The 17,830-nt window shown below is 44.5% G+C and overlaps 1 protein-coding gene across 1 annotated transcript in view; it reads left to right on the forward strand.

The window, feature by feature from the left end:
- The window catches only part of PUS7 (pseudouridine synthase 7), a 279,628-nt gene that overhangs the window by 136,122 nt on the left and 125,676 nt on the right, over positions 1-17,830 (forward strand). The window contains exons 8-9 of the mRNA XM_053716557.1: positions 10,760-10,888; positions 11,017-11,142. Of these exons, the coding sequence (XP_053572532.1) occupies positions 10,760-10,888; positions 11,017-11,142 (255 nt within the window). The remainder of the gene's footprint in view (positions 1-10,759; positions 10,889-11,016; positions 11,143-17,830) is intronic.

Here is a 17,830-nt window from a genome sequence, read left to right on the forward strand (position 1 = left end):
TGTGATTTATGTGACAATGACAATGATGCCCAAGATGATTCCTCAAGTGAGGGGAGTAAGCATGGTACTGCATCATTCCCTCCTTCGTCTACACGAGTCTTGCCCACTCAGGAGGCCCCTAGTACATCTAGCGCGCCAATACTCCTTACTATGCAACAATTAACGGCTGTAATGGATAATTCTGTCAAAAACATTTTAGCCAAAATGAACACTTATCAGCGTAAGCGCGACTGCTCTGTTTTAGATACTGAAGAGCATGACGACGCTGATAATAATGGTTCTGAAGGGCCCCTAACCCAGTCTGATGGGGCCAGGGAGGTTTTGTCTGAGGGAGAAATTACTGATTCTGGAAACATTTCTCAACAAGCTGAACCTGATGTGATTACGTTTAAATTTAAGTTGGAACATCTCCGCATTCTGCTTAAGGAGGTATTATCCACTCTGGATGATTGTGACAAGTTGGTCATCCCAGAGAAACTATGTAAAATGGACAAGTTCCTAGAGGTCCCGGGGCTCCCAGAAGCTTTTCCTATACCCAAGCGGGTGGCGGACATTGTTAATAAAGAATGGGAAAGGCCCGGTATTCCTTTCGTCCCTCCCCCCATATTTAAAAAATTGTTTCCTATGGTCGACCCCAGAAAGGACTTATGGCAGACAGTCCCCAAGGTCGAGGGAGCGGTTTCCACTTTAAACAAACGCACCACTATACCCATAGAGGATAGTTGTGCTTTCAAAGATCCTATGGATAAAAAATTAGAAGGTTTACTTAAAAAGATGTTTGTTCAGCAGGGTTACCTTCTACAACCAATTTCATGCATTGTCCCTGTAGCTACAGCCGCATGTTTCTGGTTCGATGAGCTGATAAAGGCGGTCGATAGTGATTCTCCTCCTTATGAGGAGATTATGGACAGAATCAATGCTCTCAAATTGGCTAATTCTTTCACCCTAGACGCCACTTTGCAATTGGCTAGGTTAGCGGCTAAGAATTCTGGGTTTGCTATTGTGGCGCGCAGAGCGCTTTGGTTGAAATCTTGGTCAGCTGATGCGTCTTCCAAGAACAAGCTACTTAACATTCCTTTCAAGGGGAAAACGCTGTTTGGCCCTGACTTGAAAGAGATTATCTCTGATATCACTGGGGGTAAGGGCCACGCCCTTCCTCAGGATCGGCCTTTCAAGGCAAAAAATAAACCTAATTTTCGTCCCTTTCGTAGAAATGGACCAGCCCAAAGTGCTACGTCCTCTAAGCAAGAGGGTAATACTTCTCAAGCCAAGCCAGCTTGGAGACCAATGCAAGGCTGGAACAAGGGAAAGCAGGCCAAGAAACCTGCCACTGCTACCAAGACAGCATGAAATGTTGGCCCCCGATCCGGGACCGGATCTGGTGGGGGGCAGACTCTCTCTCTTCGCTCAGGCTTGGGCAAGAGATGTTCTGGATCCTTGGGCGCTAGAAATAGTCTCCCAAGGTTATCTTCTGGAATTCAAGGGGCTTCCCCCAAGGGGGAGGTTCCACAGGTCTCAGTTGTCTTCAGACCACATAAAAAGACAGGCATTCTTACATTGTGTAGAAGACCTGTTAAAAATGGGAGTGATTCATCCTGTTCCATTAAGAGAACAAGGGATGGGGTTCTACTCCAATCTGTTCATAGTTCCCAAAAAAGAGGGAACGTTCAGACCAATCTTAGATCTCAAGATCTTAAACAAGTTTCTCAAGGTTCCATCGTTCAAGATGGAAACCATTCGAACTATTCTTCCTTCCATCCAGGAAGGTCAATTCATGACCACAGTGGATTTAAAGGATGCGTATCTACATATTCCTATCCACAAGGAACATCATCGGTTCCTAAGGTTCGCATTCCTGGACAAGCATTACCAGTTCGTGGCGCTTCCTTTCGGATTAGCCACTGCTCCAAGGATTTTCACAAAGGTACTAGGGTCCCTTCTAGCTGTGCTAAGACCAAGGGGCATTGCTGTAGTACCTTACTTGGACGACATTCTGATTCAAGCGTCGTCCCTTCCTCAAGCAAAGGCTCACACGGACATTGTCCTGGCCTTCCTCAGATCTCACGGATGGAAAGTGAACGTGGAAAAGAGTTCTCTATCTCAGTCAACAAGGGTTCCCTTCTTGGGAACAATAATAGACTCCTTAGAAATGAGGATTTTTCTGACAGAGGCCAGAAAAACAAAACTTCTAGACTCTTGTCGGATACTTCATTCCGTTCCTCTTCCTTCCATAGCGCAGTGCATGGAAGTGATCGGTTTGATGGTAGCGGCAATGGACATAGTTCCTTTTGCGCGCATTCATCTAAGACCATTACAACTGTGCATGCTCAGTCAGTGGAATGGGGACTATACAGACTTGTCTCCGAAGATACAAGTAAATCAGAGGACCAGAGACTCACTCCGTTGGTGGCTGTCCCTGGACAACCTGTCACAAGGGATGACATTCCGCAGACCGGAGTGGGTCATCGTCACGACCGACGCCAGTCTGATGGGCTGGGGCGCGGTCTGGGGATCCCTGAAAGCTCAGGGTCTTTGGTCTCGGGAAGAATCTCTTCTACCGATAAATATTCTGGAACTGAGAGCGATATTCAATGCTCTCAAGGCTTGGCCTCAGCTAGCGAGGGCCAAGTTCATACGGTTTCAATCAGACAACATGACAACTGTTGCGTACATCAACCATCAGGGGGGAACAAGGAGTTCCCTAGCGATGGAAGAAGTGACCAAAATCATTCTATGGGCGGAGTCTCACTCCTGCCACCTGTCTGCTATCCACATCCCAGGAGTGGAAAATTGGGAAGCGGATTTTCTGAGTCGTCAGACATTGCATCCGGGGGAGTGGGAACTCCATCCGGAAATCTTTGCCCAAGTCACTCAGCTGTGGGGCATTCCAGACATGGATCTGATGGCCTCTCGTCAGAACTTCAAAGTTCCTTGCTACGGGTCCAGATCCAGGGATCCCAAGGCGGCTCTAGTGGATGCACTAGTAGCACCTTGGACCTTCAAACTAGCTTATGTGTTCCCGCCGTTTCCTCTCATCCCCAGGCTGGTAGCCAGGATCAATCAGGAGAGGGCGTCGGTGATCTTGATAGCTCCTGCGTGGCCACGCAGGACTTGGTATGCAGATCTGGTGAATGTCATCGGCTCCACCTTGGAAGCTACCTTTGAGACGAGACCTTCTTGTTCAGGGTCCGTTCGAACATCCGAATCTGGTTTCACTCCAGCTGACTGCTTGGAGATTGAACGCTTGATCTTATCGAAGCGAGGGTTCTCAGATTCTGTTATCGATACTCTTGTTCAGGCCAGAAAGCCTGTAACTAGAAAGATTTACCACAAAATTTGGAAAAAATATATCTGTTGGTGTGAATCTAAAGGATTCCCTTGGGACAAGGTTAAGATTCCTAAGATTCTATCCTTCCTTCAAGAAGGATTGGAAAAAGGATTATCTGCTAGTTCCCTGAAGGGACAGATTTCTGCCTTGTCTGTGTTACTTCACAAAAAGCTGGCAGCTGTGCCAGATGTTCAAGCCTTTGTTCAGGCTCTGGTTAGAATTAAGCCTGTTTACAAACCTTTGACTCCTCCTTGGAGTCTCAACTTAGTTCTTTCAGTTCTTCAGGGGGTTCCGTTTGAACCCTTACATTCCGTTGATATTAAGTTATTATCTTGGAAAGTTTTGTTTTTAGTTGCAATTTCTTCTGCTAGAAGAGTTTCAGAATTATCTGCTCTGCAGTGTTCTCCTCCTTATCTGGTGTTCCATGCAGATAAGGTGGTTTTACGTACTAAACCTGGTTTTCTTCCAAAAGTTGTTTCTAACAAAAACATTAACCAGGAGATTATCGTACCTTCTCTGTGTCCGAAACCAGTTTCAAAGAAGGAACGTTTGTTGCACAATTTGGATGTTGTTCGCGCTCTAAAATTCTATTTAGATGCTACAAAGGATTTTAGACAAACATCTTCCTTGTTTGTTGTTTATTCCGGTAAAAGGAGAGGTCAAAAAGCAACTTCTACCTCTCTCTCTTTTTGGATTAAAAGCATCATCAGATTGGCTTACGAGACTGCCGGACGGCAGCCTCCCGAAAGAATCACGGCTCATTCCACTAGGGCTGTGGCTTCCACATGGGCCTTCAAGAACGAGGCTTCTGTTGATCAGATATGTAGGGCAGCGACTTGGTCTTCACTGCACACTTTTACCAAATTTTACAAGTTTGATACTTTTGCTTCTTCTGAGGCTATTTTTGGGAGAAAGGTTTTGCAAGCCGTGGTGCCTTCCATTTAGGTGACCTGATTTGCTCCCTCCCTTCATCCGTGTCCTAAAGCTTTGGTATTGGTTCCCACAAGTAAGGATGACGCCGTGGACCGGACACACCAATGTTGGAGAAAACAGAATTTATGTTTACCTGATAAATTAATTTCTCCAACGGTGTGTCCGGTCCACGGCCCGCCCTGGTTTTTTTAATCAGGTCTGATAATTTATTTTCTTTAACTACAGTCACCACGGTACCATATGGTTTCTCCTATGCAAATATTCCTCCTTAACGTCGGTCAAATGACTGGGGTAGGCGGAGCCTAGGAGGGATCATGTGACCAGCTTTGCTGGGCTCTTTGCCATTTCCTGTTGGGGAAGAGAATATCCCACAAGTAAGGATGACGCCGTGGACCGGACACACCGTTGGAGAAAGTAATTTATCAGGTAAACATAAATTCTGTTTTCTGATTCAGGAAAGATGTTCCCTTAGACAGATTCAGATATGACGGCATTTAAATTTAAGCTAGAACACCTCCGCTTATTGCTCAGGGAGGTTTTAGCGACTCTGGATGATTGTGACCCTATTGTAGTTCCAGAGAAATTGTGTAAAATGGACAAATATTTAGAGGTTCCTGTTTACACTGATGTTTTTACGGTCCCTAAGAGGATTTCGGACATTGTTACTAAGGAGTGGGATAGACCAGGTATTCCGTTCGCTCCCCCTCCTGTTTTTAAGAAAATGTTTCCCATATCTGACACCATGCGGGACTCATGACAGACGGTCCCTAAGGTGGAGGGAGCTATTTCTACTCTGGCTAAGCGTACAACTATACCTATTGAGGACAGTTTTGCTTTCAAAGATCCTATGGATAAAAAATTAGAGGGTCTCCTGAAGAAAATATTTGTTCGTCAAGGTTTTCTTCTCCAGCCTATAGCGTGCATTGTTCCTGTAACCACTGCAGCTGCCTTTTGGTTTGAGGCTCTGGAAGAGGCTCTTCAGGTGGAGACCCCATTAGATGATATTCTGGATAGAATTAGGGTGCTTAAGCTAGCTAATTCTTTCATTACAGACGCCGCTTTTCATCTAGCTAAATTAGTGGCAAAGAATTCAGGTTTTGCCATTTTAGCGTGTAGAGCGTTATGGCTTAAGTCCTGGTTGCTGATGTTTCATCAAAATCTAAGCTGTTGACCATCCCTTTCAAAGGTAAGACCCTATTTGGGCCTGAATTGAAAGAGATCATTTCTGATATCACTGGAGGGAAGGGTCATGCCCTCTCTCAGGATAAGTCAAATAAGACAAGGACCAAGCAAAATAATTTTCGTTCCTTTCGAAACTTCAATGGTGGTCCCGTTTCCTCTTCCCCTGCTTCGAAGCAAGAGAGGAACTTTGCTCAGGCCAGTCTGGAGACTTAACCAGACTTGGAACAAGGGTAAACAGGCCAAGAAGCCTGCTGCTGCCACCAAGACAGCATGAAAGGGTAACCCCCGATCCGGGACCGGATCTAGTAGGGGGCAGACTCTTTCTTTGCTCAGGCCTGGGCAAGAGACGTTCAGGACTCCTGGGCAGTAGAAATCGTAACCCAGGGATATCTTCTAGATTTCAAGGATTCTCCTCCAAGGGGGAGATTCCACCTTTCTCAATCGTCTGTAAACTAGACAAAAAGAGAGGCGTTCTTACGCTGTGTAGAAGACCTTTTTACCATGGGAGTGATCTGTCCAGTTCCGAAAGCAGAACAGGGGCAGGGGTTCTACTCCAATCTGTTTGTGGTTCCCAAAAAAGAGGGAACTTTCAGACCAATTCTAGATCTCAAGATCCTAAACCAATTCCTAAGAGTCCCATCCTTCAAGATGGAGACCATTCGGACTATTTTGCCAATGGTCCAGGAGGGTCAATATATGACCACCGTGGATTTAAAGGATGCGTATTTAAACATTCCTATCCACAAAGATCACCACCAATTCCTCAGGTTTGCCTTTCTGGACAAGCATTACCAGTTTGTGGCTCTACCCTTCGGGTTGGCCACGGCGCCACAAATCTTCACAAGGGTGTTGGGGTCCCTTCTGGCGGTCCTAAGGCCGCGGGGCATAGCAGTGGCGCCTTATCTAGACGACATCCTAATTCAAGTGTCGACTTTCCAAGTAGCCAAATCTCACACGGACTTAGTGTTGGCCTTTCTAAGATCTCACGGGTGGAAGGTGAACGTAAAAAAAGAGTTCTTTCCCCTCTCACAAGAGTTTCATTTCTAGGGACTCTGATAGACTCGGTGGACATGAAAATATTTCTGACGGAGGTCAGGAAATCAAAGATTTTGACCACTTGCCGAGCTCTTCATTCCATTCCTCAGCCGTCAGTGGCTCAGTGTATGGAGGTAATCGGACTAATGGTAGCGGCAATGGACGTAGTTCCATATGCTCGCTTACATCTCAGACCACTGCAATTATCCATGCTCAGACAGTGGAATGGGGATTATGCAGATTTATCTCCTCAGATAAATCTGGATCAAGAGACGAGAGACTCTCTTCTTTGGTGGTTGTCACAGGATCACCTGTCCCGGGGAATGTGTTTCCGCAGGCCAGAGTGGGTTATAGTGATGACAGACACCAGCCTACTGGGCTGGGGTGCAGTCTGGAATTACCTGAAAGCACAGGGTTTGTGGACTCAGGAGGAGGCCCTCCTACCGATAAATATTCTGGAATTAAGAGCGATATTAATGCTCTTCAGGCGTGGCCTCAGCTGGCTTCGGCCAGATTCATCAGATTTCAGTCGGACAACATCACGACTGTGGCTTATATCAATCATCAGGGGGGAGCAAAGTTCCTTAGCGATGATAGAAGTTTCAAGAATAATCCGATGGGCAGAGGCTCACTCTTGCCATCTGTCAGCGATATATATCCCAGGGGTAGAGAACTGGGAGGCAGATTTCGTAAGTCGTTAGATTTTTCATCCGGGGGAGTGGGAACTCCATCCGGAGGTGTTTGCTCAACTGGTTCAGCTATGGGGCACACCAGAATTGGATCTGATGGCGTCTCGTCAGAACGCCAAACTTCCTCGTTACGGATTCAGGTCAAGGGATCCTCAGGCAGTACTGATAGATGCTCTAGCAGTACCCTGGTCGTTCAACCTGGCTTATGTATTTCCACCTTTTCCTCTCCTTCTGCGTCTGTTTGCCAGAATCAAACAGGAGAGAGCTTCGGTGATTTTGATAGCACCTGCGTGGCCACGCAGGACTTGGTATGCAGACCTGGTGGACATGTCATCTCTGCCACCTTGGACTCTGCCACTGAGACAGGACCTTTTGTTTCAAGGTCCATTCAAGCATCCAAATCTAATTTCTCTGCAACTCACTGCTTGGAGATTGAACGCTTGATTCTATCAAAGCGGGGTTTCTCTGAGTCGGTCATAGATACCTTGATTCAGGCTCGAAAGCCTGTCACCAGGAAAATCTATCATAAGATATGGCGTAAATATTTTTTTTGGTGCGAATCCAAAGGCTACTCATGGAGTAAAATCAGGATTCCTAGGATTTTGTCTTTTCTCCAAGAGGGATTGGAGAAAGGATTGTCAGCTAGTTCCCTAAAAGGACAGATATATGCTCTGTCTATTCTGTTGCACAAGCGTCTAGCAGATGTCCCAGACGTTCAGGCTTTTTGTCAGGCTTTAGCTAGAATTAAGCCTGTGTTTAAACCTGTTGCTCCGCCATGGAGTCTCAATTTAGTTCTTAAAGTTCTTCAGGGGGTTCCGTTTGAACCCATGCATTCCATAGATATTAAGCTTCTATCTTGGAAAGTTCTGTTTCTAGTTGCTATCTCTTCAGCTCGAAGAGTTTCTGAACTATCTGCATTACAATTTGACTCGCCTTATCTTGTTTTCCATGCTGATAAGGTGGTTTTGCGTACCAAACCTGGGTTCCTACCTAAGGTTGTTACTAACAGGAATATCAATCAGAAAATTGTTGTTCCTTCTCTGTGTCCTAATCCTTCTTCTAAGAAGGACCGTCCGTTTCACAACTTGGATGTAGTTCGTGCTTTGAAGTTTTATTTGCAGGCAACCAAAGATTTTCGTCAAACATCTTCTTTGTTTGTTTATTCTGGAAAGCGTAGGGGTCAAAAGGCTATGGCTACCTCTTTCCTTTTGGCTGAAAAGCATCATCCGTTTGGCTTATGAGACTGCTGGACAGCAGCCTCCTGAAAGGATTACAGCTAATTCTACTAGAGTGGTAGCTTCCACATGGGCTTTTAAAAATGATGCTTCTGTTGAACAGATTTGTAAGGCTGCGACTTGGTCTTCGCTCCATACCTTTTCAAAATTTTACAAATTTGATACTTTTGCTTCTTCGGAGGCTTTTTTTGGGAGAGAGGTTTTGCAAGCAGTGGTGCCTGTCTTGTCCCTCCCTTCATCCGTGTCCTAAAGCTTTGGTATTGGTATCCCACAAGTAAGGATGAAACCGTGGACTCGGTACATCTTGCAAAAGAAAACAGAATTTATGCTTACCTGATAAATTTCTTTCTTTTCCAATGTACCGAGTCCACGGCCCTCCCTGTCTATTCAAGACAGATGGTATTTTTTATTAAAAACTTCAGTCACCTCTGTACCTTATAGTTTCTCCTTTTTCTTCCTTGGCCTTCGGTCGAAAGATTGGGGGGTGGAGTTAAGGGGGGAGCTATATAGACAGCTCTGCTGTGGTGCTCTCTTTGCCACTTCATGTTAGGAAGGATAATATCCCACAAGTAAGGATGAAACCGTGGACTCGGTACATCGCAAAGGAGAGAAATTTATCAGGTAAGCATAAATTTTGTTTTTTTGCATATTTTTTTTTACCCTTTTTTTTTCTTTCTGTATTTTATTGCAAATATGAAGTGTGATCAAGATGTTAATAAAATGCAAGCAGACTCATACTTGCTTGATCTGTGTATGTAGACTCATACTTGCTTGGCCCTTAGTATGTAAACTCATACTTGCTTGGCCCTTAGTATGTAGACTCATACTTGCTTGGCCCTTAGTATGTAGACTCATACTTGCTTGGCCCTTAGTATGTAGACTCATACTTGCTTGGCCCTTAGTATGTAGACTCGTACTTGCTTGGCCCTTAGTATGTAGACTCGTACTTGCTTGGCCCTTAGTATGTAGACTCGTACTTGCTTGGCCCTTAGTATGTAGACTCGTACTTGCTTGGCCCTTAGTATGTAGACTCGTACTTGCTGGGCCCTTAGTATGTAGACTCGTACTTGCTGGGCCCTTGGTATGTAGACTCGTACTTGCTGGGCCCTTGGTATGTAGACTCGTACTTGCTGGGCCCTTGGTATGTAGACTCGTACTTGCTGGGCCCTGGGTTTGTAGACTCGTACTTGCTGGGCCCTGGGTATGTAGACTCGTACTTGCTGGGCCCTGGGTATGTAGACTCGTACTTGCTGGGCCCTGGGTATGTAGACTCGTACTTGCTGGGCCCTGGGTATGTAGACTCGTACTTGCTGGGCCCTGGGTATGTAGACTCGTACTTGCTGGGCCCTGGGTATGTAGACTCGTACTTGCTGGGCCCTGGGTATGTAGACTCGTACTTGCTGGGCCCTGGGTATGTAGACTCGTACTTGCTGGGCCCTGGGTATGTAGACTCGTACTTGCTTGGCCCTGGGTATGTAGACTCGTACTTGCTTGGCCCTGGGTATGTAGACTCGTACTTGCTTGGCCCTGGGTATGTAGACTCGTACTTGCTTGGCCCTGGGTATGTAGACTCGTACTTGCTTGGCCCTGGGTATGTAGACTCGTACTTGCTTGGCCCTGGGTATGTAGACTCGTACTTGCTTGGCCCTGGGTATGTAGACTCGTACTTGCTTGGCCCTGGGTATGTAGACTCGTACTTGCTTGGCCCTGGGTATGTAGACTCGTACTTGCTTGGCCCTGGGTATGTAGACTCGTACTTGCTTGGCCCTGGGTATGTAGACTCGTACTTGCTTGGCCCTGGGTATGTAGACTCGTACTTGCTTGGCCCTGGGTATGTAGACTCGTACTTGCTTGGCCCTGGGTATGTAGACTCGTACTTGCTTGGCCCTGGGTATGTAGACTCGTACTTGCTTGGCCCTGGGTATGTAGACTCGTACTTGCTTGGCCCTGGGTATGTAGACTCGTACTTGCTTGGCCCTGGGTATGTAGACTCGTACTTGCTTGGCCCTGGGTATGTAGACTCGTACTTGCTTGGCCCTGGGTATGTAGACTCGTACTTGCTTGGCCCTGGGTATGTAGACTCGTACTTGCTTGGCCCTGGGTATGTAGACTCGTACTTGCTTGGCCCTGGGTATGCAGACTCGTACTTGCTTGGCCCTGGGTATGCAGACTCGTACTTGCTTGGCCCTGGGTATGCAGACTCGTACTTGCTTGGCCCTGGGTATGCAGACTCGTACTTGCTTGGCCCTGGGTATGCAGACTCGTACTTGCTTGGCCCTGGGTATGCGTCTTCCTTTTCTCAACGTTGTCCTCTGCTGTATTCTCTTTAAAAGCTAATAATGTGACATTTTATTTAGGATTACAGCGCAAAGATTATCTCATCTTAACAACTGTTTAATGAACTTCAAGCTGGGAAACTTCAGCTACCAGAATAATCCACTGAAATTAGGTGAACTTCAAGGCAATCATTTCACTGTTGTTATAAGGTATGACTTTCTGTGACATTGTTCATATTACTGTTTTTACATTTTAAAATAATTTTTATTTACTTTGATGTTTTGTGGAAATATGAGTTTAAATAGCACGTCTTCATACTACTTTTATGTATTTACAGAAATATCACTGGCACAACTGAACAGGTGGAGCAAGCCATGAACTCTCTCAGGGACATTGGTTTTATAAATTATTATGGAATGCAGAGATTTGGAACCACTGCTGTCCCAACCTACCTAGTAGGAAAGTATGTTGGTCCTTTATAATTCTGTACTTTCTGCATGCATGATCATTGGAGCCAATCACCAAATGAGAGCTTGTTCCTCAATGCGGATAGACAAAAGACATAATTTATGCTTATCTGATAAATGTTAATTTTTTTTCATGTTGGTAAAGTCACCAATCCATTATTCCTGGGAGTATACTCTCCCTGCCATTAGGAGGCGGCAAAGATTCCCAAACCCCAAGAGATCTATATAACCCCTCCCACCTCTATGGAAGTTAGTCTGATGTATACCCAAGCAAAAAGAGGTGTAGAAACTAGAGCAAAAAATATAGGAGAGAAAAAAAGATGTGCTATAAAAGAGAAACCATCACCAAGGAAACTAAATGTGCAACCCTCCAAATAAAGAGATTCCTTAATCAAATTAACACATAAAAAAAAAACGGGCAAAATAATCCTAAAACCACTGCCTGAAGAACTTTCTGCCATAGGCTGCCATTGAAACAAAAATGGAAGAAAATAAAGAGATAGAAACCAGACAGACCAAGAGACTGCCTAGCCAAAATAGGTCAACAGAAGTATCATTTCAGAAAGTCCAAGAAAAGGGAACTTGTAGAATGAGCAGAAAAAAACTATTAAGGTGGAGGTTATTTCATCTCTAAGTATGCCAATAAAAACATATATTCCAAGTAAAATCAAGTGAAAGCACTTGCTCTCCAACCCTGAATTAAATAAGCAAAATTAGCAAATGAAAGTTTGTCTGAAACTTTCCGTAGCCCCAACATAGAACTGAAAGGCTCTAACAACAACCAAAATGAGAGGAGCCCTCCAAAAACTTCCAAAAAAGAAAGCTATATAACGCCTATGCATGGGTTTAAATGGAGGAGCATGCAATACATCAATACCATTCCCAGACTTCAAGGTGGAAAATTTTGAAAATCAGAAAGATAAACTATCTTCCTAAGGAAAATGCTGAAAGAGCAGAAAGCTGCCCTTTCAAAAGACTAATAGATAAGCCCTTACCTAATCCAACCTGCACAAAACAATTCTGTAAGAATAGCAAGAGAAGCCTTATTTTAGAACATCAAGGAAGAAAAGGGTCTAAAAGACTGAAGAAAGCATTCTAGACACAAGCTTCCGAGCCTGAATCAGTCTCAGCTATAGACTCTGAAAAATCACCATGCTTAAACAATTCCTCAAACCCCATGCCCATCAGGTTAGAGATTTGAGATCCAGAAGGAAAAATAGGCCTTAAAGAAGGAAGTCAGGCTGCTGATTATCTGAACCAGGTCTACACAAAAAAGCTCTAGAGTTCAAATAGGAGCAATGATAAATTACAGAAAATTCCTCTTGCCTGAACTTGTAAACTACTCTGGAATGAAAACCAGAAGGAAGAAACGCCTAAACAAGTAGAAAAGATCAAAATGCTTCTAAAGCATCCACAAACTGCCTGAGGATCCCCTGACCTCGCAAGGTACCTGTGAAGGTTAGCAGAGAGCATATCGGATGTTTCTCTGGAGACCCCAAAGATCCCTAATCTGGTCTCTCCACCAGGATAATGTTTTTTAATCAATCACCTGAATGCAAAAACTGACAAATAAGAAAAACTGACAACTGCCCCCCCCCCCCCCCCCCCCCCGCCGATGATTGATATAAGCCACTACAAAAATATTGTCTGATAGAAATTGAAAATAGTACAAAGTACAAGAATATTTACTGGCAAACTCACCCCCAGATGGCCCCCCTTCTAAAGGAAACAAAGTCCATGAAGAACGAGTAAAAGAAACCCTCTGCATAAAGAGCCAATGATTCAGCCACCATGACTGGTAAAAACCTGATCTGAAAACCAGATAAAAATTCCTGAGATAGCTGAGAAGTATCTCTTCATCACAGGCAAAGCAAAAAAGCTGAAAAAGATCACAAACAAAATGGACAAAACAGAGAAGCATTAGAAATCAACAATCAAAAATCCAAAGACCCCCATACAAAACAAAAAATTAAGAGACTTAAGAATTAAGCAAGCTAAAACCAGCTTCAGCCTTCTCTGATCAGACAGAGAAAATCTCATGGATACATAATTCATAGGTTACCTCAGAAAAGAACCTTTTGTCTGAAGAATCATTTGGAAAAATGATCTTCCAATCATGCTGTTGAAGAAAGACTACTGGAGAAAGGGGGCGGAGCTACCAGCCTGAGTGAGCAGACATGTTGATGGAGCTCCCGCTTGGTATTCTTTTAACTTCAGCTATGATTGGAACCTGAGGTCTCCCTGGCAGGGGAAAATGATTCCCTTTTTTTTTTTTTTTTTTTTTCTTCTTTCTTTCCTCTGCTCTTCTTCCTCTTGTCTGGCTTATTGAGTTTTCTTCATTGCATTGAAAAAGAGAAGTAAAAGGAGAAAAAGAAAGACAAACACTGCAACACCCTGTTATAGACAAAAGGGCACCCAGAATCTAGAAAAAGGGAACTGTAGCAAGACCAAATGATAAAGCAATAAACTGCTAATGCTTGTCCAAAAAGAAAACATCTTAGAAACTGGTAATGTTCCTAGTGAATAGTAACATACAAATAAGTATCCCTTATTCCTACAATAAACTGGAATAACCACAAACAAAATTAAAAATTAAAAAGAATGTCCTGGCCTTTTAAGGCCTGATCAAAAAAGAACTTAGAAACTAGTTTTATCTGGCTCTATCTAGAAGCCAAGAGGAAAAAACAGCTTATAGGTCCAAAAGCAACTAAAATGAATAGAAGCTTAGATGTACCCCTGGACTAGTGTTCTGAGACCTACAGAAATAGAATCCAAACAATTTATTTCCCAGAAAGGAAATGAATAAAAGTCTAGATTAAAAGCTCCTTATTACCAGACCAGCCATAAAATTCCTAAAAAAAAATAAAAAAAAATTCCTGCGGACATATTTCTAACAATAGATTAAATAATGACACAAATTTCCCAAAAAATCATCCAGAAAATCTTTACTTGCAGAATCATCAAGAAAAACTGCTCAGAAAGACTATAAAATGTAAAGCAGCAGAAAAATCAGCAGCAAGGCTAGCTGATCAAACTAATCAACCTGCTTACAGAAAAGCCTTTTATAAAAGGACTCAAACCTTAAAAACAAAAAGGTCCTACAAGAGGTACTATTTACCAGGGAAAAAGTAGAACACTTAGCCAAAGTGAAATGGTTCCATTAACTTCAGGGATAAATATCCCAAAGTACAATAAGCAAAGGCAGGTAAGAGAAATAAAATAAACCTTGCAGAAGGATAAAAAGAATTACCTAACTTGGACCATTCCCTGAAAGCCTTATAAAACAAAGTGACATGGAATAAAACCCTCACAGGATTAAACCACAAATTAAAATCTAAGCAAATAGAGAACACAACCTTCACAATCCTAGAAATCTAAACCCCTAAGGTAAAAAAAACCTACTTAAAAAGAGAACAGACTTGTTCTACTAAAAATAATAAATAAAAAAAGATACATTATTCAGAATATCAGAAGAAAAACCCCTGAACCTCAGAGGAAACATAATTTTCTTCATAAATGGAAAGAGTCCACAGCTGCATTAATTACTTTTTAGGAAATAAGAACCTGGCCACCAGGAGGAGGCAAAGACACCCCAGCCAAAGGTTTAAATACTCCTCCCACTTCCCTCATCCCCCCCAGTCATTCTTTACCTTTCGTCCCAGGAGGTTGGCAGAGAAGTGTCAGAAGTTTATTTTCGTCTCTTATGGAAGTTCTGTCAGTCTCTCAGTCCACAAGCAATCGGCGTTGTCGAACTTCGCTTCACTGCCTGCTTTCTTCTCTCAAGTTCATGGCGGAGGCGAGGCTACAATCCGTCACACTTGAAGGGCCATGTTCCTGTACCACGGCGTAGATTCCGGTAAGATCGTTTAATTTTACTACTTCATGATTGTACTGTAACTCATTTGTTCCTACAAACTCACATGAAAAATGCAGGGTCTCAGTGGGACTCCTTTAGTATCTTGGAATCAAGGGTTAATATCTCCTGAGGGGGATTATTGAACAGGGTTTTTTTTAATCATGTTTGTGATTCAATCTGCTTATGTGTAGTGTTAACTGGGCTCGTGGCTTTTTGTAACATAACGGCCTTTCGAAGTGACGCGACTTTACGGTTGGGCGCACTTTTTTTGGATTGTACGGTTCACCTTGTGACCGGGTGTGTTTACGTTCTGGTCTCCCATTTCTGCATTCCTGACTGTGTGGCGATGGGGAATCTAGTCCGCTGGTGTCTGGTTCATAGGAGGTGGTGAGTGCCCCAGCCATTTTGGGTGTCAGGTGCCGTTTAAATTGTTTTATATATAGTCTATTTTTTGGTATCCTTTATCCAGTTATGGAGGATGTTGATGTTGAGATTGTTCAACTTTCTGATTCAGATTCTTCGTCCTGTGACAAATGCGAATTGGCCCCGTTGACTGACTGAGGTCAGTCAGTTATGTTCTTTAGGCCGTCCTAGAGCGCCTTGTTCCTGAGGCTCGGGGATTCAAGGTACTGCTGAGCCATCCGCCCTGGGGGGGGGACCGGTCCTCCGGGAGGCGAGTTCCCTACTGCTCCCTACTTCTACTACACCTGTGGGTAACCCAGGTTATGTTTTCCTCCTCAGAGGGTGGTTTGTTCCCCCCCCCCCCCCCCCGGAGGTTGTGGCACGTTTTTGCTTTTACATGCTTTTGGCGCTTGCTCGTCTACAAAGTCCAGATGTTTGCGATTTTGCTCGTGCCCGATTGCCCCAGGTCTCTCAGCCACAGGAGGGCATGTGCAGTTCCATGCGGGTGTAACTGTTCCTGAGTGTTGTGCCTTTCATTACAGACTGGCTCGCCTTCGTGTTCTACTCGAACACATTTTTGAGCTGTTTGGGGACCCTTCTCCTTCTCGGCTATGGCACTCATCAGTCTCACCCTTCGAATGACACACCTCATTAGACATGGGGGGTGAGGAAGTAATCTCCTTTAAGTCTTGTTATCGAGATCCTTCCCAGTTTCCGTTAGGCTGGTCTTTCTGTTTTTCTTGGGCGTTAACCCTCGGGTTGTCCGTTATTTTATTTTATCTGGTTAGGATTCATTTTATTTTTATTTTTCATTGCTATGTTTCCTGCGGGAACTTTCTCTGGGATTGATACTTGCTGTTTGCTTCTACGGAAGTTGTTTGGGACACGTTAGTCCCATGTTAGTCTGTTTTTGTTTTCTTCCTCCCTCTCTGAGTGCGGATTTAGCCAGCTTCGCAATTATGACTCTGGTTGCAGGCTGGTCCTGCTTGGGTTCAGATCTTCTGTCTCGTGGCTTATTCAGACACGTGGTGCCTATTCTACCTTGCTGGTCAGGTAGAGGTGCCGAGTACTTTCTATTATTTGTTTCTTGTTATTTGTTTTACACGTTTCAGCTAAGCATTCTCAAGAGGACTTGCGGGTCCGTGCGGCTCTCGGGATTGTTTCAGTCCTTAAGTAGCCGTTTCTTTGTTGACTGGGTCAGTGAATTTTGCTGCGTCCCTCTCTGTTGCTTCGGATACCCTTGGAACCTAGAGTATTCCTTCCCACGTGGTGGGAATGTTAGAGGGTTTAGCGCCTCTTTTCTGCCAGTTGGGGCGGTGTTGCCTTAGGAGGCCCTGGGAATTGTCCTTTTGGGACTTGTTTCTTTAGTGGTTTTCTTCTTAATTGAGACCTTCTTGGACTCTGTCCGTTCTCCTTTTGGATTGGGTCTCCTTCGGGGGGACTTGGATTCCCTTCGGGAGTTGGTTGTTCCTTTTTCGGGACATTTAGACTGAGGTATTTTTGGGCTCCGGTTAAGGGTCCTTCCCTGGTGTTGGGAATGCTTGGCATCTCCTTCTTGGGATAGAAGGTCCTAGTGGTTTTCCACTCATATATGATTCAGGTGTTGCCATCCTGGTGTCATCCAAACCCATGTTTTAATGTTCTCTGACTTTGAATGTGAGGTGATGTGGAGGCTTTCTGTTGCTCTGTTCGGGTGACTTGTCCTCTCTGTTCCCCTTGTGTCTTGAGCGTGTTCGATCCCTGACGAGATCTACTCAGCCGTTCCTCCTTTCGAGGTTGATAAAATGAGCAGCGCCTTGTGTCCCTTAAGGGGGATTAGCCGCGCTTTTCAAGCACAATCATGTTAATGTTGCTTGGATGCCTGTTAGCTCTAGTGTCCTTTTTATGGCCTTGGGAGGCCTTAACTCTTTGGAGTGTTGGACTCCTGCAAGGGGTTGTCTCTTACCTTTTGGGTCAGGACTTGTAAGGGCTTCTTGCTCTTGTTATCCGGGTTATTCTGGATTTTTCCCTGGGAGGTCTGTGTTTTGGTATCAGATGAGGGATTTATGTTCCTGGAAGATTGTTTAATCTAAACATTTGTGGGGCCCAGGCTTTCTATCCTGATCTTCCGGTTGTCAATGGTTTTACTCTGCGTTTTTTCTTTATGGATCCCGCTGTGAGATCCTAGGACTGGCCGGGGGGTTCCAGTTTCCGAGGTACTTGGGTTTAGCCCTTGTTCTGTTTTACAACTTGGCCAGATTTACTGAGAGCCAGGGCTCCTTGGGGCTTGTCTTGTACCGGACGATACGGTTCCCTTTTGGACTGCCAACTGTGACCTGATGGTGGGCTTTCCTGCCTAGCAAACGGAAGGTTGCGGTTGCTCAGCTGTCACTCTTGCGCCTGATATGTGTGCTAGCACGATGGTGTTTTAGGGGGTTCTTTCCGTG

Source organism: Bombina bombina, chromosome 6 (genome assembly GCF_027579735.1).
Source record: "Bombina bombina isolate aBomBom1 chromosome 6, aBomBom1.pri, whole genome shotgun sequence".
NCBI lineage: Eukaryota > Metazoa > Chordata > Amphibia > Anura > Bombinatoridae > Bombina > Bombina bombina.